The sequence below is a fragment of the Sardina pilchardus genome, chromosome 2 (genome assembly GCF_963854185.1).
Source record: "Sardina pilchardus chromosome 2, fSarPil1.1, whole genome shotgun sequence".
Lineage (NCBI taxonomy): Eukaryota > Metazoa > Chordata > Actinopteri > Clupeiformes > Clupeidae > Sardina > Sardina pilchardus.
This window is the reverse complement of record NC_084995.1, coordinates 14799349-14821986: the sequence shown is the minus strand read 5'-3', so window position 1 is coordinate 14821986 and position 22638 is coordinate 14799349. Positions and strand designations below refer to the sequence as shown.

The following is a 22638-nucleotide window of genomic DNA, read 5'->3' as shown; positions in this document are numbered from 1 at the left end:
CATGAAATGTCTCAAATTAATGTTTCTCTCATGCACATGCAGTAGCCTACATACCTGTAGTGGGGTAAAAAGTGTCACTCGTCTATGCCACATATGGCTCTTTCAAATAGCTGCTTAAATTTCCGACCACACTCAAACACACTCATTTCCTCAGTAGATGTCCCTTAACTTTGTCCAAAAGTGATTGCAGCTTTGTAGAGCTTCAACACACAAATAAAAGAGTCATTTTCTGTGTCTGAGTTTGTTCCAAACTATCTGCAAGTGCCTCTCTTGTGTACAGTTTGGGTTGAGATGGTGTTATTGGCTCAGGAAATTGTGTACATCATTACAGTAGGCTACATTATCACCATAATTTCAGGGAGGGGGAAGCCAAAATTATTACATTACTGGCAGCTATTAAGTTACTGGCTACTGTTAATGTCGGCAACACCATCTGCAAAGTTCATACACACAGTTTTATCCTTAATTTGGTCTTTTTCCAAACTGCTCTTTACAAGATTGTAAACATTTTAAACTGTTTTGGACCAGTATGCCTCTGACGAGCTTTGAATTTCAAATGTATGCATTTGTGTTATGTGTTCACATGTTAATATGTTACACATATATTAACAAACATGTTTGGCAATTCCCACTAGAATGTTTGCATTGATAAATTGGTATGTGAACAATTATTTGTATTCTGACATCTGGGCTAGGACAAGTGACATCATGTTTAGGTATTTGCAACTGTTGCATCATCTGTACTCTCTGGTATGTGAATCTTAATTCTTATCTCAGAGCACATGGCCTGACCTATGAGCGATGTCATCGTGGTATGGCTTGTGATTAGTTAACGCTAACTCTGACCTAGGATTTTTTCTCATCAACATAGCCACGTTATTAGTAGGAAATTACAGATGCACAGATGTGTCTCAAGACTCCAATCTTCCTTTTCGCTCTTGTTCTCTCTGTCTCTCTCTCTCGCACACACACACACACACACCATCACATACACACAGAGGTTCATCTGATACGCAAGCACACGAATACTCAAGCCTTCACTCTTAATCTGCCCTAAGCTGGTGAGATGCTCTAAACTACAGTGGGATCAGGCTTTGACTGAATGGGAGCATGGTGATAATCCTCCCCTGTCCTCTCTACTGTAAACACAGTTTGCTTTTTCCATTGGTGCTATCTCTGTTTTCCAGCAGCATGGCCCAGTGTTGGGAGACAGCAACAAATGCTGAAGCAGTATGAAGCTGTCCGGAAACAGGTTGTCTGGATGGAAGACTAGAGAGGATCAAGACGGACACTGAGAGAAAATGAAGCATTGTCCACTTTGGACATGCTGTGCAGAAGGATTGTCCGATGTTGGGCTATGAGGCCCTCTTGTTTGCTGCGGCTAAGGGTTCCTCATGTTCCCTCTCTGATGTGGGGTCGGATACAGCGGATACTCCTAGCCTGTCGGAACGGTGAGGGCTACTCAGCTCAAGGAAGCCATGAACATGAGAATGAAAGGGATCTGTCCTTTCAGGTAAGGTCAAAGGAGATCAATACATGCACATCTAAATCAGTTAGGCTGTCTGTACAAGACAGTGCCACAGAGCCAGTTGCAAACACACTTAATGCTTAATGCATTTAATTTGTTTGTTTATGTTTTCTTTATTGGGGATAACTAACTTATTCATCTATATTTCAGCCTTTCTAACATTTCTGATGATTCTAGCAAATTAATTGTGATGATGCATCCGCTGTAGTATCACAGTGTTAATATTTCCATATTTTGTAGATTGTTGTTTACCAAACTATTCTGCTAACACATAGATACTCAATAATTTACTGAGTATGACAGCCAAACTTCCATGGTTTTATTTATGGTAGCCATTTTAACTCCTTGAAAGCTATGAAGCTATTTGTGGAAACACTTCGTGTAAAAGGAAAGTTCAGGTGATTAGGCGTAATAATCCAAGCTGTTGTGGTGTAGTAGGCTACTACAACCTAATTAACTAACTGTAGTTAGTTACTGAATAACTAGTTGTAGGCTATGTCATTTATTCATGTGTAAACCTTACATTGACAGCTTTCCACAAAGTTGTATTTATCTACAGAAGAGAAAGGTTTTTAGTTGAAGGTTTCAGAGAAGGTTTCTTGGCTACATTTGCTTGAGTAGCCTATTCCTCATGTTCGACGATAAAATCGTCTGTTAACTGAATCAATGCTTATATAGGCTAGGTCTATTTGCTTTCGTTTCTAAATTCGTTTTCACGTATCTCATAAAGATGTTACTGAGCACATCTTAGTAGATCCGCTGTCGACGACATAATACATTATTACAAACGGCACCACACTGCCATCTAGTGTAACATCGAGGTCTGGGTCCAAAGGGAAAGGTTATGTTGCTCTAGTCTCTTTATAGAAAGAAAATGATAACCGCTTAGAAGATATTTGGTTGTAAAAATAATAATAATAATAATAAAACATCGTGGGGGACCTGTGTTGTAAGTGGCTGCAGTGTCCAAACCCCAACTAGGCCTACTCACCCGAACTCGAACTCAAACTCGACTCACTGGTCATTTCCCAATCCCACTCCATCTCTTCCTCCCACTCACCATTAATCACTCGTGTCCATCCAGTCACAAAAAAATGATGTATTATTTGTAGCTACATCACAATTACATTACATATTTGTTCTATGCATAGCTTTACTGAGATAGACATCATCTCCTGAATATGTCAACACGAGCTATTTTGGAGATATGATGGACCTCTGATTTAAGACATTTAATATTTAACATTCAATATGTTATTGTGTTGATGAGGTCTGTGTTGCTTACACTGAATGCTCTTTTCAGTATGTTGAAGGTTTCATCGTTTACGACCGTTATTCAGTCTTTCCCCACAATTCATAATTAATAATAATATGGAAATTCGTATAAAGCTGGCATTGAATTATCTTGACTCGCACTGATAGGAAAACACCAACGCGTCACGAGGCCTCTACACATCAAGCTGTACGAGCCTATGAGCGGTGTCAGTACCATGGACAGCAGCTTTACGCATTGGGAGGAAATGCTAAAGGTCTAGGCTACTAAACGTTTAGGCCTAGAGGGGATACACTTGAGCTTTGAATAACGATATTCTTGTCAGATATAGCATAGCCTATAAATAAGTGGTGAGACCCATTGATTTCGCCCATCATGTATCCATTATGTGGGCTACTTGTGTAGTGTTTTCACGTCTTCGTAAAGGGAAATCCTTGCATCACAACAGCCAGGGGAACTCCCGTGAGATTGTAGTAGGCTAAAGGGCGGGGGTGCGTTCCCGTTGCCATTCCCACGCTGATGTTGGCTACCCCTCGAACCACTTACACAGTCGGCTCTCCGCATCCTTCAGCATCCCAAAGAGGTAGTATTCATTTAGTATCATCAGCATCACACAATTATCCAGTTCGTTAAGTTGCCAACAAAAACTGTCAACTACTATAGGCTAATCAAGATAGCATACAGTGAATGCTGATGTGATACATTGATGGGGGATTTGGTACCCCAGCATCGTCGTGGTAGAAATACATAAAATATTGTATCACTGCAAACAAACATTTCAAATGATTTGATATTCTCTGTAAAAGCACCGACAGCGCGACATTTGTCTCTATATCCCCGTAACGTGGGTTGTAGCGCGTCGTGCATACGAGAAATGCGGGGGAATGGTTACAAGCGCATGGAAAATCTGTGACATTCAGAGGTTTTACACTTACACTGGCTGCCACAACTTGCAAAGAAAACGCATGCGCGTTGACACAGAGCAGCCGGTCTTTAAAATCCTTATATCAACGGATGTAATAAAGGCAAAGAATTCTTGTATCTGGGCATACATGGTGAAATTGTAAGTACTGGAATGAACTTGCATAACCTTAGCAGATATTTTGTTATTAACATTTGTTATAGCATCTATTTAAATGATTACACAACGGCATGTCAGGATGGAGGTATAGGCTACATGGTAGCTCTAACAGAAATGTCTTTTTGGTGGTTATCCTGTTGACGATAGAGCGGTTGTCGCTCCTCATCTTGGCACTCTCTAAAGCTGGGCTGTGTGATAATAACATTATATAATTCAGTGTTTTCTTCAGGTAATACTGCATGCGATTGTGTACAACTACCATCCGCGGTAGTTTACTTGTGTGTCTGTGCCGTAATCACTATCATTTTCCAATGTGGGAATCTCCCATTTTCCTCCTCAAACATGAGCGATATTCTCTGACTGCCCATAGGTATTTACTAATTACACCTTGAACATACGTGTCTTTATAATGGATAGGAGAAGTTGCAACGTCGCTTTCCCCCTAGGCTGTGGATTTCAAAAAAGGGATGAATAATTCGGATGGCTTTGATACTTTGATGCTACCGCGGTTGGATCCGTGCTGCGCCCTTTTGCCGCCCTCCACATATGAGATGTTCACATCTAGCCTTGGATCGTTTTTCATTACAGGAACAGATAGCGCGACACATGGGCTGAGAGGAAACGCACATTGTTTAACAAGTAACCGCACATACTAATAATGATCATGATCTCAACGAATTCCTGCATGCTACTTATTTAAATGAGCATGGTCATTTCGGTTGGTTGGACTTTATGTTGTGTACCAGGGGAGGTTAAAATATATTCCACTACAGATTACTGAATAGGCCTATACATAAAATGTATTTTGGAACATATATCACTACATTACTTAACTTGATTAATGTGTTATCAATACTTTGGATTGCACCAGCAATTTCATATAGCCTATTAGCTAAGGCTGAATGAGTTGTGGTTATGTCAGACGTGGAGGTCCACCAACGCCACCAACCCACAACCTAGAGGGGTTGGTTATAGGCCTATGCGTTTGGAATATTATTAACATCATCGTGTCAAAGACAATGTTTTGTCTTGCTGGCAATAAAATACCCACATGAGTTGCACGCCTTTTTCTACAACACTGTATCAAAAAAAGCTGAAGCCATGACTGGCCTATGTTGCCTGAAAACCTGCCCTGTTGAGCTCCAAATAACTAACTTGACCTGTTTCCCATGCATTTTACAAGGCTGTTCTGCAGTTGGACTTGAAAAAAAAAATCCTAATATTCAACTTCAGTATGATAGTGATATGATACTCAATGAGTATTCTCCACAAATGTACAGACTATTTGAGACTGATGTAGTGTGATGCTATAGACGTCTAAAACATGCTGAAGCCATGTCCGAGCATGTACATAGAGGTTGTTTGGGCAAGCGTGAACATGATACTCAATTTCAGCTGAACACAGCAAATCCACTTGCACTCCATCAACCCCACAACATGCTGGCCAAACAGTAAAAACTGCTTCTTGGATATGAACGCATTCATATGTACCAGGTGTGATGATGAGATATAAACAAATCATAAAACCATTACCTGTCATGCCATGGCCATGGTAACTTTGGTTGAGCAAGCGGTCTAGTGCCCTTTCCTTGAGCGAGGCGCAGTGCCCTCTCCTTGAGCGAGGCGTCCAGTGTCCTGTGGTTTGGTCGAGGTGTCCCGTGGCGTGCACGAGTGATATCATGCCATGTCTCTCCTCTCCGCAGCCCATGGGATCAGAGCGGATGGAGATGCGCAAGAGGCAGATGTCGGTGCAGCAGGAGCCGGTGGCGGGAGGCACGGCACCGACCCAGCCGGAGCAGCCTGAGCAGGGCACCCGGGGCTCCAACGCCTGCTGCTTCTGCTGGTGCTGCTGCTGCAGCTGCTCCTGGTAGGCGCTCCCTCACCTCCCTCTCCTTTTACCGGCCCTCCAGGTCCACCTTTACTGAGGGTCTGGTTCTGCTGTCTATCACCTCTCTCTCCTTTTACCGGCCCTCCAGGTCCACCTTCACCTAGGGTCTGGTCCTGCTGTCTATCATTCAAACCTCAGAACCTAATTAGGTAGAATGACACTCTACTTACCCCAAATAGGCCCTATATATAGGTGACCAAACAGTATTTTTTTGCCATGAGGGGTTAAGGGGTTGAGACTTGAGTCCTTTCATTTGTATTAAAAATGACCCAGCCATGTGTCCACAAAACAAGACATGCAAGATATTTTTCTAAGACTTTCTAAGACCCAAAATGTATTGCTATAGTCATTGTCAATGGGATATCCTTTTATAGAGGTACAATTGGATAGTTTTCTATTTTAAACATCAGCTCAGTGTTCAGTGTAAGTAAATAATGCTAACGCACTGACACAAGAGCACACCAGACAGCACCGCTGATAAACTGACAGAGTCAGTTTGTTCAACTCTGGCAACCATCTCTGGCTGATGCCCTTCACGGCGTGTTTGGGTCTTAGTGTGTTAGGATCATGATGTGTTCACCACCTTGCAGTCTCACTGTTAGGAATGAAGACAGGGAGGAGAGGAACCGGCGAGACTCCGACACGAAGACAGAGGAGACGGGAGACTGTGAGGAGAGGTCGGTGTTATAATAACTTACATCAATGCTCCAACTCTCTCTCTCTCTCTCTCTCTCTCTCTCTCTCTCTCTCTCTCTCTTTCTCTCTCTTTCTCTCTTTCTCTCTCTCCATCTGTCTATCTGTGTCTCTTTCCCTGTCTCTCTCTATCCCTCTCCCTCTCTCTGTCTTTCTCTCTCTAAAGCACAAAAACACAATGCATGCACTTCACACAGATACGAATGTATACTGTAATGTAGACCGAACATGCACACAGCTATGGCCACAGCCATCCACTCGTGTACATCTACAGGAGTAGGAAATAATATCAGTATGAAAGCACTTTGTAAATACTGTATCTAGTTAGTCCTCCATGTGTTATAGCCATTTTCTACCACTGTTGTTGTTTGTGAAGTGACATAGAGTACTCAAACAGGTTCTTACACACGCATGCCATATATAGACATGCAGTATGCGGAATTAAAAACTACACAGTAGAATTCAGCAGAGATCTGAAATCGTTGAAATGGCCTGTTGCCCTGGCAGCCTGAAGCCCACGGTGGAGGAGGTCCGCGTGTGGGGCCAGTCCTTTGACAAGCTGATGCACTGCCCCAGCGGAAGGAGCGCGTTCCGGCAATTTCTGCGGACAGAGTTCAGCGAAGAGAACATGCTGTTTTGGCTCGCCTGCGAGGAGTTCTGCAAAGAGGCCAATAAGGGCAACGTGGAGGAGAGGGCCCGGCTTATCTACGAGGATTACATCTCCATTCTCTCGCCCAAAGAGGTGTGCGCATTTACTGTCGTCCTCATTTCCATCTGAATATCTGCAAGCGTTTCCTCTCTTCTCTTCCCTCCTCATCTCCTCTCCCTTTCTCCATCCTCTATCTCCTTATTCCTCTGTCACTTTCTCCTTCTAACTACTTGTGTAGTAGTATTTATATCGTCTGTACTCTCATCCTCTAGTGGAAATATTGATTGATGGAGTAGTAATTCATAATTAATAATCGAATAATAATTCAGACCAAAGGTCTCCTCTGTTTTGTAGTTTGAATATTCCTCATTTTTGTAAGTCGTTTTTGGATAAAAGTGTCTGCTAAATGAATGTAATGTAATGTAATGTAATGTAAATGTCCTTGGCTAACACCCCTCCCCCCTTTCCAGGTGAGCCTTGACTCACGAGTTCGAGATGTGATCAATCGCAACATGCTGGAGCCCAACTTGCACACCTTTGATGACGCTCAGCTCCAGATCTACACGCTAATGCAAAGGGACTCGTATCCTCGCTTCTTGAACTCTGCCCTCTACAAAGACCTGGTCAAGGCCCTGTCGGAGCAGTCTCCAGAATCCTAGGCCTCTGGGATCCGACTCTTCATTTCGCTCCTTTCCCGTCTTTTTTCTGTTCTTCTTGTTGTTGGTGACATTCCTTAGAGAAACCGTAGGGGTACATTTCAGAAGGCCGTCAGCGGGTTCCTACCAGGGATTTCATGCTAATGTGGTCTGCACCTGCAAGGGAAAAAAAACTCACTCAGGGCTCAGAGTCTCTGGATTAAAAAAAAGGTCTGAAGCATCCTGAGGGCTTAACACAACATGTACTGCTACAAATCATCTTGGGTGGACATGGGGATGCTATTTATTGATGTATTGATTGATTTATTTTAGTGTGTGTGTGTGTGTGTGTGTGTGTGTGTGAGTGAGAGAGACAGAGAGAGAGAGAGAGAGAGAGAGAGAGAGAGAGAGAGAGAGAGAGGGAGTGGGATTATAGTGGGTAATTTTTTTTAAATTAAACAATCAAATATTTCCTTTGCATTATTGTTTAGAGGGAAATGCCATGTTCAGGCCATATATAGTGATGATCATTTTTAATATGTAAAGAATTGATAGAATCTCCTCTTGTTGTATTGTACAATTTCAAAGGTGAAAGGACTGTGGGCACGTCGATGTGCCAAGCTGTATGTACTGTGTGAATGGGAATCAAAGCTCTATTCAAGAGAACAGTCTATCCACAGGCAGCTCATTAGGGGTACTGTAACAGTGAACTACCTAGAACTCTCTTCTCTCTGCCTATTTAACTATTTGCTGTCTGATCTTAACAGAAAGTGTTGAAATGGCCATATTAAGGTGACTGATCCCTGGGCTCTGTACGAGGACTGAGGGGAAATGGCGGTACGTTTCTGCAGTGTTTTGAGGGAGCTCAGAGAATCGACTAGTTTAAATGGGAGCAAGCGGCAGACAGTGGAAATGCGCAGAAAATCACACGTCCATTTTCATGGGCTCTGGTGCATCAAAACTGAGCCCACGTCATGTGCGTGCTTCCTGTATACCACAAAGTGAACAGACATGTAATGACCATGTTCATTAATTGTCCTGAGTTAGATTTTGCTCTCTATTGGGGGTTAAATGGCACATATGTTTCTGTTCCCTTATGGCAATTTTTAAGTTGTCGACATGATCAATATCAGTATTTGTTTTATCATATTGATTGGATGATCTCTGTAGTGAACTTTGTTTGAGTGTTATTGTTTTGTTGGAGAGGGAAAAATAGATTTGATGGGACCGGGTGTCAAAGCTGGGAGAACAGTGTTTTTAGAGAAACTCTCCTACTTTCAGGACAAAGAGCCTTCGTTGAGTTCTGAGACCAAACTAGCACTGGCTGTTATTACGGATATCACGTACCTTCTATTCATGCCACTGTTAAGTATTGGAATTATCGTGTTCTTTTTTTTTTCAGTACGTTAGTGGTAGATTCATTACGTTGTTGCCTGGCGTACACGTCACTCAAAGACAAGATCCTCATCAGAGGAAGTGCCTTGATATTAAAACATTTCTGACATCACTATTCATGGCAATAGTGTCAAACTTTTGTCATGTGCAGGATCTGACTGAAAATTGGAAGCACCCGCGTTTAAGGTTTTCACAGGCCTCACATTCAGAGGCGTCTGAGGGAAGCCGAGAGATAATTCATCGGGTTATTGCATAATATCCCTCTTCTTATTGGCTCATCATGACAATAAATGAACAAGCAAATCTGCATGTGCAACGAATAGCTAAACACGACAACGTTTCTGTAGGGTGTTGTTTAATGGAGGTCCTCATGGCTTCATATACCTTCCCACTCAGGCTTGTGTGCTGACATGGAAGAGGCAAGTATTTCATTGGTGAAGTAAAAAAGCTAGATGCATCAGTGAAGTTCGTGTCAAAGCAGCCCATCTTTGAAAGTCAACAATATGAGTAACCCTGGTGTTTATCATTCACTCCTAATGTCCTTGATCTCAGGGCCCACACCAAGTCCATGCCTCTGGCTGGTTTACGTTGACCCTCTTTAACCAAAGTGCTTCCATTTCTTAGACAGATCCTGTAGATGGACTCTAGGCCTTCAATCAATGTACTAAGTGATTTGTCCTGCATTTTTGACTGAAATGAAGTTGTTGATATGCTCATTTCTTTATTTAATTGATTATTTATTTGTTTTTAACTTAGTATGTTTTACATCAACAGGTTATAAGCTAAGAGGTATTTTAATAGATCATTGTATTCATGTGATATCAGAGCTCAGGACAATTCATGAAGCAGGTTGATTGAAACCAGTTGTCTGTCAGCAAAGATAAACTTCATGGTGGTACTTCTTGTCTAAGGGGAAATTTACTTCATGTGCAATTTGAGCTGATGGATTCACCATGCAGGTCAACCTCATTCTAAGCCAATGGTTTGGAGTGATACTGCCTATAACTTTTGTTCATTTTGTTTTGTTCACTGTAAAAAAATGTGTTGCTTTACTTGAGTTTACAATATGGTGAATAACATGAATGTTTACAGTAAATATTTATGTTTTCCCTTTATTTTCAGTTTTATCAAATCAGTATAAACAATGATATGTGGGCATTTTGGATTCTTAAGGTAAAAAATAAAGCACAATTATTTTACATTTGTTTCATGAATACTCCCTTGTGATGTGCAGAATCTCAGCATACTCCAAGGACTTCTATATAAAACAAGTTTAAGTTAATTTAGGTTAATTTAAAATGCATAACTGTATCAAAAGCTGTTTTGTAAGACCAAGTAATGCTTTTGCAGACTTAAGTCCATGTTCTGGTGCACAAAAAAAACAAACAGTTATGTTGTGACCATGTGATTTGGATGCAGTCATGGGGACAACATCACATACCTTCTATCTTCTGAGAAGAGACCTGGATATCAACAGGCTATTATAGAACTATGGGTAAATGCACAATTGTTGTTATTTTATGCTCTCCAGATGTTCAAACAGAGCTGTTGTCCATTGAAGCAGCTCTAGTGGTGTCATAACAGTGTCAGTGAGGCAGTCGCAGGGTAGTAGAGCCCACCTGTTTACATATAAATGAGACATAGAATGAATGTCACCTGCATGGACATGATTGGCACACAGTGCATCTGGTAGCTCAGTGGTGTGGGTGGTGTTCATTCATAACGGTCATATTTTCTACATACACACATATTGACATATTTTCTACATTACCCACTAATGACAGAAAACATGACCTTTAACCTACAATTGGGAAAGTTGGACAAGGAGCTCCAGGTCCTCCAGGTGTCTGCAGTGTGATAACTTGTGGAATGGCATATGAACTTCAGACAGGACCTGAAATGGTTTACTGGACTGGCAGTGTTGGCCTTAGCAGCCTCCTGAAAGTGTGAAGGATAGGAACATTGGCTTGGCCACTATGCACTTAACTGTATTGTTGTCTATGAGTTATGAATTTGAAAAATACAAAGGACAATAGCTTTTAGAAAGAGCTATTTCAGCTGTAAGTATTTATAAAATGACAAGGCTTACAGGGTTGCATCAGTAGTGAATGCGGTCAACAGTGGTCCAAGGCATGCCAATCTCTAACCAGAAAAAAACAGGTTGTAGGTAAGGATACAGCGAAAGCTAAACCTTTGTTAAAATCATATAACCATAACCATAAAAGATACAGAAGATCTAATAATTAATGGGAATTATCACAGCACACAACCACACCGTGCTGTATATGCGGGAAGCACACAGTCCCAGGTGAGCAAATATGGTCTGAGGTGGGCAAATATGGATGAGAGTGATCACTTTTGATGAAAATTTTGAAAATATCATAGTGGGAAAGGCACCCGTTTCATATAATGACCCAAAAAATGGTCTATAGTGTGCAATTGGGAAGTGGATCTGGGAGGAATGGGTGAGGGCTGCCAGATCTGACACGTAACATTTCCTTCCCCATCAGATGGTTAGATCAACCTAGATTAGATAGAAGGATACTTCAATTGGTACACCGTTTAACTGAGGAAGTGATGGAACTATGATGCGCTGTTGCAAGAAGATTACTTTTAAAATGTATTCCACTACAGATTACAGAGTGCATGCCCTAAATGTAAAAACAATATAGATTTAAAATGTAGTTCCTTAAATGTATCAATGTAACTGTATTCTGAATAGCACCAATTTAAAGTGTACCTGTATTTAAATAGTTCCTGATATTTTGTATTTTAAATGTGTTATCTGGAATAGCAGAATACCTACAAAATTAGCCACGACTGATAGGTCAGAGAGAAATCATAACAAGAGGAACTACAGTCCACAGAGCCTGCCAGTGTATTGGTAACAGCGTCACCTGAATGAATGAACAGAATCCTGGAATGGTACAGTCCCCATGGCTGTCTGACTACAAATTCTTGGTGTCGACATCAAATGAAGCAGACAAACTTGCTGCATGAATTCACAGGTCATATGTGAGATCCTGTGGGTACACTGAGGCATCTGTTCCTCAGCTCTTATGAAGCCTTTCGAAGAACAACCCCCATACCATCTCCAAATCACCGCCCAAGAGTACTCTGCTCTGCTAACCTACATTCCCATGCAGAGTACAGAACGTAGCCTATAGATCTCATATGGGAAATGGAGAAGCGCGTTCCCTGCACATGCTGCCATCTTGGGTTCATATAATGAAGCATATCTGCATTTCAAAAATAAGGGTTCAGTTCCTTGAATCCACAGCCTGCTTAATGCAAAGTGATTTTTGCACCTTTTATCTGCATGTATCTCATTTGAACATCAAACACCATGGCACTCATGTCACTGTTTTATTCAGTCCTTGTTCACATGCAAATATTACTGGGCGAAGCTTCTCCCCATCTGCGAGAGGCACCCACCCAGCACCTGAAATGCTAGAGCATCCATCAGAAAGCCATATGGCTGTATTTTTTTTTTTTTTTTTTTTTTTTTAAATAACGCATATACAACTATGAGGCAACGTCTTTGTGCCTGGGTAAGATCTGGTGGCGAAGAGCAGAAATCCGGTAACTGGAAACACAGAGCTCTGCACGTTGCTTTTGTGCAGTGCGCAGTGCAGCTGCAACCACTTAAACTGGGAAGCGGAGACAACAGACATCCTCTCCAAAGCACTGCTGAAGGAGCCGGAACACAGTGAGCATTCATCCCACTGGCTGCACAGGGCCACCACCTTTTATTTCCACATATATATATTAAAAAAAACAAAGCAAGCTTTATTTTTGTGTTTATAGTTGTGAGTATGCAGGCTGCAGACAAGTAAAGTTGCCAACATACAATTGGTAAGACAAAGATCAAGGTAATAAAATGTTGTTTTTAAAAATCCATACCCCATGTGAAAGGATATGATATGATGAGGATGGGATACAGTAACATAATAGTCTTACATGATAAATAAATACACAAGTGCTGCCCATGGTGAAGGCAGGGTTGTTTCAATCACGCCAGTGGGCTTGTAAGCAACATCACTTCTAAAAATAACAGCATTTGCATGCCTGTGCATTACCCAGAACAAACATAACCTACATACACTGAACTACATACAGTATAAAACTGATCCCAACTCCCAAGCTAATGCAGGTTTTATTTGGTAGTCACCTTGCAATGCCCTAGTGTTACTTTACAACTGTTTAACCAGCTGACACGCGGCAGCTCATGGATCTTGTGCCTTAGTGCTGGGTAGCTCACTCAATTATCACAAGAACCATACAACACCACTACTGGAGAGGTACACACACACAGACAATAAACCGACAAATAAAACAAACTTTTTAGGAAACATACCTGTTCCAATTATGCAAAGTTAAGGGATCACACATGGTGCATAAAAATGGAATGCTTATAGGTGTAATTTTAGGGAAATTCTTAACAACTTACCTCGCTACATTTTCAAACCCTGAACACCGTGTGACCGTGCTCAGTCTAGGTGAAGATTTTGCCAACGCCTCCTTTACCATTCCTTTCTACTAGAACCACACCCCATATGGTTATGGGATTTAGCAGACAAGTTTGTCCAAAGCAACATACAAATAACAAAAGTAGACATCTTCCTGAAAAGAGTTCACATCCTTGCAGCTTGGTAACTGAAGTGAAAATAATGTCCGTTTTCTTAGCTATTATTCAAGTCATTGGCAAGTACAGCAAGAGAGTCACAACGTGATGGGTTTATCATTTTGATTTATTTCATGAAACAATTCAACTCCAATTTTAAATTAATGTGACTAGTCCTCAGTAGGGCAAAGCAAAACAAAAAGGTAAATGTGATCATTGTTGTCAAAAAAGTTAAAACTACATATAAAAAGTGATGGTAAATAAACAGATAGACGCAACAACATTGAGTCTGAGAGCTGAACCAACTTTCATGTCAAGGTAAAAACACAGGAAACAGTTCTGTGACCAAAGGAAAAGAACATTCAGTGGGCTTTTGGGACCATATCTGTGCACCAGGTACCACTGAACCGGTAGTTCCTAACTATAACTGATTCAGACTCCTGGTCTGGGAATTAAGCTACCTCTCTGCAAGCCGAAGACCCCCTCCAATCTTCAGCAAAACTGGAGGAGAAACAGGAGACAAACGGGAAGTTAGTTGGAGCTCAACTCAATCCTCCAATATTTACAAAAATCCAACTGCTTCATAGACTATTTTCTATCCCTGCATTAGGGGTGAGGTCAAATTGTGAAGATCATGCAACAGACTGAGGATTTGGGAAGATCATGTGACTGTCAAACCACTGCAGAGAAGAAAATACTCACCTTCCACCTATTTCCGCAGTCGTTGCAGAAGACGAATGTGGTCATCGGCTCGTCAGCACTGCGAGTCTGAACCTGATAGAGATTCAGGATGAGCAGATTAGAAAAAATAAAAAGCGTCACGTGTTTTCCATCAGGTCACATTCAAAAACTACAATCTTTCCTTTTTATAATCTAAATTGTTCAGCTTGCTTTCCACTGTGAGCAATGAACTCAGTCTTTGACAACTTTCCTGCAAATCTAATCAGTTGCATAAGGCTTGTTGTGAAAAAACGCTGGGGATTTGCACATTTACGCTGGGAGATACATTAGACTTACCTGTGTGTAGGTGCAACACTTCTTTTTGCACTTCCCACAGGTGAACAGGTCCGTTTTAGTGCCACCTGTCTGGGCCATTTGGTGGTCCCTGATGGCCTCTTTGGTCAGGTTCTTGCGCATCTCCTTAAGTTCATCGCTTGCCATTTCCTGGACACAAGAGCATGAATGGACACCCCATTAATATAAAACAATGAATATCAAACCACCATCAGCCATGTGAAATTAAAGAGATAAATGTAGCCCAATAAGAACATTTGATTTTGACACAAAATATTTCGTTTTTGATTGGAATGAGAAACGCTCACACTAGATACCCATTTTCCAGTAGTTTGGTAGTTATTACTGATCTCTACAGCAAATGTAAAATGCAAAGAACCCTCCTACGCAAGTGAGCACATTTGTGCAACACTGCAGCTATTGGACCAGACACTAGTGGGGCAATCACAGTGCTGTTGGAGCTGCATCAGCTGTTTGCAGGATGGGGAGATGGGCTACATTTACACTGAGTCACTTGGCTGACGCTCTAATTCAAATTGACTTAAAACAGTCAAGGTCCAATAAATGTGCAGTGGCACTAGGATATTCTTGCCATAAGTACTACTCACATACAGTACAACAGAACACAAAGAATAGCCGTCTCACAGCACACGGATCTGACCACACCTCTGACCTGTACTCTGGTCACCAGAGCACTACACGATTCTGTTTGCTGCTGCCCATGTTGCAGATGTGCTGATGACACACATTTCATGTAGCTCTTCCAGCATCTAGCTGTGTGGAGATTTGCCCGTCTCACAGGACCGAGTCCAATAATCACTCCATTTCTGGCACGCCAGTTATCATTTCAAAAGCCAACACTTGACCAGATAACTCAACAGAGGACAAACAAACAAATAAACGTGACCCAAATCAAACCACGAGTCCCATCAAAGAAGTGCTCGGATGACTTGGAGTGGTGAAAAGTGAGGCTTACCTCAGCGGTCATCTTGGAGATGCGTTCTGGAGAGACATTCCCACACAGAACGTTCCTCCGCAGGTTGGGGTTCTTGACATCCTTCAAGTTCGCAATTCGGCTTCGGACACGGTTCTTGTATTTCATGTCAGTGTTTTTAAACTCGGAAAAGACGCGTGCCAGGTTGTTAAGGAACTCAACCAGTTTGTTCATTGAAAGCTACAGTATACAAAACATGTCAAAGTAACAGAACGAGACAATGTGCTTTCAAAGGATATATTCCTCAATCTGGGCTCCAAGCTCATCGCAGTCTGCGCCGATGGTAATGTGATCATCTACCGGGAGCCAAAGAGAAACAGTTAACATTTAGTCAAAAGCGGTGACCCGTTTCCATACTTCACTTGAAGGACACTAAAGTTTACAAATGTCAGCTATGACAAGTTCATCCTCGGAGTTGATAACTTTCAACAACTTTTTTTTAAACCATATACCTTGCCCTGCCTGCGTATTTAGGACTAAACTATTCATAGGTTTCATCAGGTCCCTTTCCATGGGTGTGTTAATTAAGCACCATGCAGTCTGCCTTCATAATCTAGATGTTTGATTGTTTACACCCGTGGAAAGGGACCTGATGAAACCCATGAACAGGTTTTAAGCTCTGTGTGAAGGAATATGAAAGAGAGGCTTGCCTCCTGTCTGCAGGGCATTGGTGATCATCTCCCGGCACTTGAGGCGGACTGAATCGGAGGTGACGGCTGCGCGTGGGAAGGTGGCAATAAGCGTGTTGGGGGTGGCCTCAGCAAAATCACCCTTGCTGGAATTACTGCTTGAGCTTGTGACACAACACGGAGAAGAGAGGGAACAGGTACAGGGCATAGTCACATTAGAATCTCTCAGGACTGGGACAGAATGACGGGAGAGAAAGACAACAGGAAACCTTGGCTTTTATACCTCTCTTCTTGCGGCTCAGGGCTGCCCTGTGAGGTGGCCGTTGGTGTTGTGGGCTCCTTCCTTTTCTCGTCAGATGACTTGTCTCCACCACCACCAGGCTCATCTGCCAAACAATAATTGTTGATTGATTTAGGAACAGTTTTATTAATCATTTTAAAATGGGGATGAACAAGATCAGTAGCCTGGCTATCACCAGTCTAAGCTCAATCTTGTCAGACTGAAGATTAGTCTAGGGAATCTGAGCTGTATTTCTACTGCACAAGAGGCGTGATCAATGAGCATAGTTCAAATGACTGTACGCTTGGATAGTCATTCAACCAATCAGGTCAACAATCCAGGTGAGCCTGGTGGATAAGCCAGTTTGTGTATGTTTGGTTCCAGCAATCAGAGAAAGAAAGCAGGAGAGATAAATGTGCAGGTTTCCAGCCTGAGCTGCAGGGTGAAATCCAGATTGGGATAGGCATAACCAGTATACAGGATCAAATCCTTTGTTAGGATTCTCCCTTCTGTTCTTTAAGTAAAATAAATCTAATTTCGATTCAGCTCTTTCCCACAAATACATGTATTAGGAAAACATGGCCATTGTTACACCAGCATCTTGGGTAGGAAGCCTGCACGATATTTCTTAAAAGATTATTATCTTACCCAAGAGTTTCTTCCAGGATTTGATGAGGCCTTTGGCAAGCGATGTAACTTCGTCGTCCGTGCTCTGCTTGCGGATTGCATTAACGGACATTCCGATTCTGGTTGACTACAGAAAGACAAAATCAGAGACGGCTGCCGACAACTTTGGTATAAAAAGATGAATGATGAAAACGGTCAAACCCGGCTTACCTGTAGTAGCTCTAGTGTCATGTTGACGCTCTTCAACTCCTTCAGAAGATCTAAAGCACCAGACTAAAAAGAAAACAATCAGTTTCCAGTTACAAATGGCTTGTCTGGGTAGCTGGCCACAGCTAATGTTGAAAAACCTAACGACATGCAAGATCTGAAATCTGAACGATTTGTTTGATTAACTTTCAATGCAAGTTAAATCAATACTCGGAGCAAGTCCAACTCCTGTTAACTTAACGCCAAGTTAACATTTCGTTGCATGCCCAGGAAAAAACTCCATCTTCAGGTAGTAAACCCTCTCGCACAAGAAGGGTGTCCTAGTTATCATAAATATAGAGGATACTTGTAACGTTAGTGATACAACAGCTAACTAGCCAGCATGCGATGGCTAACATTTGTTATGGTCACTGTATACGTGTAAACGTTATTTTCGCGCTCAAAAAGTAAGTGTAGCAACGTAAATAAATGGTTCAAATGGCTGTAAAAGGGTAGGGAAAACGACATCACGCCCCAAAACATGTACATTTGCTAAAAAGGGGGTGTTCACAACGGATTCGGCGGCGGACTAACTTAACGTTAGCGTAAGTGGCTAACGTTAACGAAGTAAGATTTACCACACGTTTCTATTCCTGCTAGTTCCGCCTGCTTACGCAGTTTCTGCCAAGCTGCTGATTATAAGAGCAAAGTGCAAAAGTGGTTGTGATCAATTTTACCCAGTAATTAGAAATTTGTCAATCTCATATCGCTAGCATGCTAGCAATCTGGTTACGTGTTGTGTTACGTTAGCAACCTCAGAAGGCTAACGTTTTTAGCCTCCTGTCTTGTCTGGGACAGAAGGGGCACATTCATTCAATCATGCCAAAAACCTCACCGCCGTTTTCTTCTGCGCCATTTTATCAATCTTCTTCGCAATCCTAATAATTTCATCCTCGTCCGTTTTACCCATTTTGTATGTTAATCAAGACGCAAATTAAAACAGATTAAAAACAATGGTGTCGTGCACCCACACAACAAACCACCGGCGGGCTGCCGCGAGCAAAGCTGCAGCGCACGAGACGTACACTCATTTATCAGACCATACCAATCGTTTGCCGAACAGGATTTTGAGTAGATTTCAGGCTCCAAACCTTTTAGGTCTATGCTCCAAACAGGCATATTCTTCTACGCCTTTGCCTGGCCCTCATTCTTCCCTCCATTTCCCCCTCTAGGCCTACTATTTCGTTTATATTATAGATTATGAATATGTGAACCAGCCTATTTTGTGGAACTCTTGGCAATGTGAGTGCAACATTTCTGACAGTGCGCGTTTGGACAGTGATGCACTGACAAGAACTGTGTGTGCGTGTGTGTGAAGACTATTGCGTTATGGTTTTGTATATTGATTGAATATGCTATAAGCTATTGTTTTAATTCACATAGTTGTTTGTCATTGCTATTCTCCTTAATGTAGCCTAGTAGGCTACTACCAACTTTTAAATTGTTAGGCTACTGTTACATTTAACAATTGTAGGCTATTGCTGATTATGAATAAATATGTTGCTTTGGACAAAAGTGTCTGTTAAATAGGCTACCATAATCATAACCATAACCATGCTCAAAACATTTTCATTAGTTTGTAGCCTGATGATGTTTGTTTTTGCAACTCCTTGTTTCTCTTTATTGCTATACAATAGGCTAATTAAATAGGCCTACTTTTATTGTAGAGTCGACACATTTAAAAAGAAAAACAATTATGGTGCTTAAGATTTTCTTTCTTTCTTTCTTTATTCCTTCCTTCCTTCCTTTCTTTCTTTCCTTTTGTCCTGATTATTTTGATTTGGTAGAAGGATTGGTTAATGACCTCCAATTGTAGGCTATTGGATCCACTACTTCCACTAGAGGGAGTTGGAGTGTGTTTGTTTCCTAGTTCAGACCAAGGGATAGTGGTGGCACTGGCAGAAGTAAACACAGCCCTAGTATAGGAATACTTTAACATTTCGTTAACACATTTGAACATTTGATTCATTCCCTTGATTTAGTTAACAGCATATGTATGACTTTTGAAATAATAATAATAATAATAATACATTTTATTTGTATATTGCATATTGTATTGTATTGCATATTTATATTATGGTCAATTTCAAAGTGCTACAAAAATACAATTAAAACAGTATTTAAGTCTTCCAAAACAGAGTGGCAAGGTGCCTGCAGGTAGGCCTACATCCAAGGGTGTAGTGGAGGCTAAACACAAGTAGCCTAAACACAGTTAATCCACCTCTGAAATGTTAGAAATAGAGTTTGCACCTCTTATTAGAGTTTGTCCACCTCCCAAAAGAGTTTATTCACCAATTGCACATTTTAACATTAAAAAATCACACTGTATTGTCCACATTCACAATATGTGCACTCACAAACACGTTTATATTACCATGGTATTGTTATAAACATTGGACAATAAAATAACCTCAACCACTATAAAACATGCTATGAATTACTTTTAAAAAAAAATTGATACCGCATGGCACAGTCCACCTTCCCGTGATCACAAAATTCATAGTTTACCCACCTCTTATTTTACCACTACACCCCTGTTTACATCAGTAGCCTAACAAGTGACGCGGTTACAAAGGTAAAATTCCAGCATCTGAATTCCAAGCCCATGTCCAAAGTGAAGGGCCTACACATTGTAGGATATGGAGTTTTCAAGACTTTTAAGACCTTTTAAAGTCATCTCTCAAGGGTAAATACACTGATGCATAGAGTGGTGTTGATTTTTGTAAGCAAAAGCCACAGCACTTCTTCCATCATGGTATAGCCAACTTGTTTTGCGGAATGACTGGAGGGTTTGCCAAAGGCAAGTAAAATAAAAAGTCAACATTCTCAGTCATTCTGTTCCAGATCAAACTTAATGTCTGTCCTCCTACAATTCCAGACATATAAATACATTCTTGAATATCACAGCTAAAGTGACCCGATGAGGACCCTGATGAGTGGACACACACACACACACACACACACACACACACACACACACACACACACACACACACATACACACACACACACACACACACACACACACACACATACTGGTCTTGGTAGTTTGTCTGCTATCTATGTCATCTAAATTATCTAAAGACGTTTAAGAAATAGTTTCTCTCTTCCCTCTAGACTGACTTCTCTCGCTATGTCCTTTCAGTGAGCTATGCCCTTGTCTTGCACTTAATACTTCACTGAAGGCCTAATCCTTCCAGGATACAACTATACAAGGACAAACACATTGCATATGCATTACATTTGCATTATGGGTAATAAGGTAAAAATGGCAGTATAGCATTACACATCATTTTGTTATCTTACGAAACACATACACATTCATACATACACATACAGTACATCCAGTATAGCGCTGCTCTTCCATGACATCTCAGGGTACGCTGTGAACCAGTAGGAGGCAGCACCACATCTTCCCAAGAGATGATTGGCTTTAGATGTGCACTGTGTCACACCGTCTTCATCCCTGGCCTCATCCCTGTTCTGCGATCAGGGGGCCTGTGATGTCTGTGTTGTGACTCTGTGGCCACCACTGAGTACTTGCGGTAACCCCGGCGTGTGCCCATTCCCTCCTGTGGAGAGGCAGATGCACCAATCCCCCCCACCCCCCCTCTCCAGTCCACTTCCTCTCCCTCGCTGTCAGTCATGGTGTAAAACCGCTCATCTAATCCCTATTAGCCAAAGACTGCTTAGACCTGCTTACTTCTCTGCTAGAAAATTAGAATCTGTTTTAACCACCTGTGTGATGTCATACGATTGCACGAAAGCAGGAAGAAATGCTAGACTTTAAGTCTTTAAGTGAAAGAATAAATGATTTACACAAATGTGTTGGAGTTTGGGTTTGAACATTGAACATGCCACATTGACAACTGAATCTGTTTGGTTCTCTTTCAGTCTCACCAGCCTCGTCTCCACCGTCACTCTTCTCAGAAGCATTTTATTTCCTTAAAAATGTTATTATCTTGGTAATGTCTGACTGAGCAAAGACGGCTTTCTCCAAATCATATGGTCTGTTTGGCCTGTTGCATTTACTATACGTTAGCTTGGCGTAAAATGCTGATTAACTATGGGTGTAGATTATGCAAATTGACTCTGATGCTGCCCGTCCCGAAATAGCCCTGCATTCATTGTTGATCAGCTTTTCACTAGCTTGGCTATGGGAGTCAGCCGTGCTATTTAACCTTTTTCAAAGGAAAGACCTTCTTCAAAATGTGATATCAGGTATGATAAAGTGTTTTGTAGATAAGTGGTTTTGACATCTGTTTGCGTTTACAGTAAAATTGAGGTATCTTCATAGCTGTTACTTCAAGACTGCCAAGTTGCTACATGGCAACAAGGAATGCATTGGCTAAACTAAATACTAGACTAACTCTAAACAGACAATCCATTTTGACAATTTAAGTTTTAGAGGTTTGAAATGTCTGCTATACTTGTCAAATTAGTATTTCTTAAGATTGCACTGTAACAGTTGCTCACTATATTATAGCAGGGATTCTTTCTTCTTCAGAGGTTTGAATTCATGGTGTGATTCTGCTATTTTTCTTTAACTTCAGCCTGTTTTTTTGTATTTTGACTGTTATTCAAATGACAGGCAATGTGCAATGTCTATCTAAGATATCTATATCTATCAGGTAATTGAATAATCTACTGGTTAATTTGTTAATTTATTTAAGTGCAAACATCCGATCAGGTCAACATTGCCTCACGCTACTGTACATGACAACTTTACTTCATGAGACAGTTAACTCTGTGCCTCACTTTGCATGTTGTTCTTTATGCAAAGTAGGTTGAATTCTGCTAAAAAGAAATGTATATATATATATATATATATATATATATATATTTATAAGATAATTGGCAGAATTGTTAGAAGGTTGAAATGAAGGTTAGAAGGTTTACTAGTGCAGATACTGTGAGATTCCAAACTGCACATATTTATGTTTAATTTATATTACTCTAAACCACCTTCTATAATCCAACTGTACACTACAGTCTACACTGCACTATATTTCCTGTCCTGTCTGTACTTGTACTGGACATTTTGCACTTCTAGTTAGAAGCGAACAGCATTTCGTTGTTGTT

The 22638-nt window shown here is 41.2% G+C and overlaps 2 protein-coding genes across 2 annotated transcripts; one reads left to right on the top strand and one right to left on the bottom strand.

Moving 5' to 3' along the window:
* The first annotated feature begins 3839 nt into the window (after positions 1–3839).
* On the top strand, positions 3840–7771 carry rgs20 (regulator of G protein signaling 20). Its single transcript, XM_062554460.1, has 5 exons — positions 3840–3864; positions 5586–5749; positions 6361–6447; positions 6971–7205; positions 7583–7771. Exons 2-5 carry the CDS (start codon positions 5589–5591, stop codon positions 7769–7771), a joined length of 672 nt encoding a protein of 223 aa, XP_062410444.1. The 5' UTR covers positions 3840–3864; positions 5586–5588.
* A 6104-nt stretch (positions 7772–13875) lies between these two features.
* tcea1 (transcription elongation factor A (SII), 1) lies at positions 13876–18579 on the bottom strand. The gene is made up of 10 exons (XM_062520018.1): positions 18392–18579; positions 17521–17583; positions 17332–17437; positions 16687–16789; positions 16425–16567; positions 16014–16070; positions 15757–15911; positions 14784–14930; positions 14469–14540; positions 13876–14267 (listed from the first exon to the last, which is right to left on the bottom strand). The coding sequence occupies exons 1-10, from the start codon at positions 18464–18466 to the stop codon at positions 14259–14261; spliced, it is 930 nt and encodes a 309-aa protein (XP_062376002.1). The 5' UTR covers positions 18467–18579; the 3' UTR covers positions 13876–14258.
* Between the last annotated feature and the right edge of the window lie 4059 nt (positions 18580–22638).

Coding starts and splice junctions, on each gene's coding strand:
- tcea1 (XM_062520018.1), bottom strand. CDS start 18,466: ATGGGTAAAACGGACGAGGATGAAATTATTAGGATTGCGAAGAAGATT. Junction 16,790..17,331: donor ATCCTGGAAGAAACTCTTGG/GTAAGATAATAA, acceptor ATTGTTTGGCAG/ATGAGCCTGGTGGTGGTGGA. Junction 15,912..16,013: donor TGGAGCCCAGATTGAGGAAT/ATATCCTTTGAA, acceptor ACAACCTGGCAC/GCGTCTTTTCCGAGTTTAAA.
- rgs20 (XM_062554460.1), top strand. CDS start 5,589: ATGGGATCAGAGCGGATGGAGATGCGCAAGAGGCAGATGTCGGTGCAG. Junction 6,448..6,970: donor ACGGGAGACTGTGAGGAGAG/GTCGGTGTTATA, acceptor TTGCCCTGGCAG/CCTGAAGCCCACGGTGGAGG. Junction 7,206..7,582: donor CCATTCTCTCGCCCAAAGAG/GTGTGCGCATTT, acceptor CCCCCTTTCCAG/GTGAGCCTTGACTCACGAGT.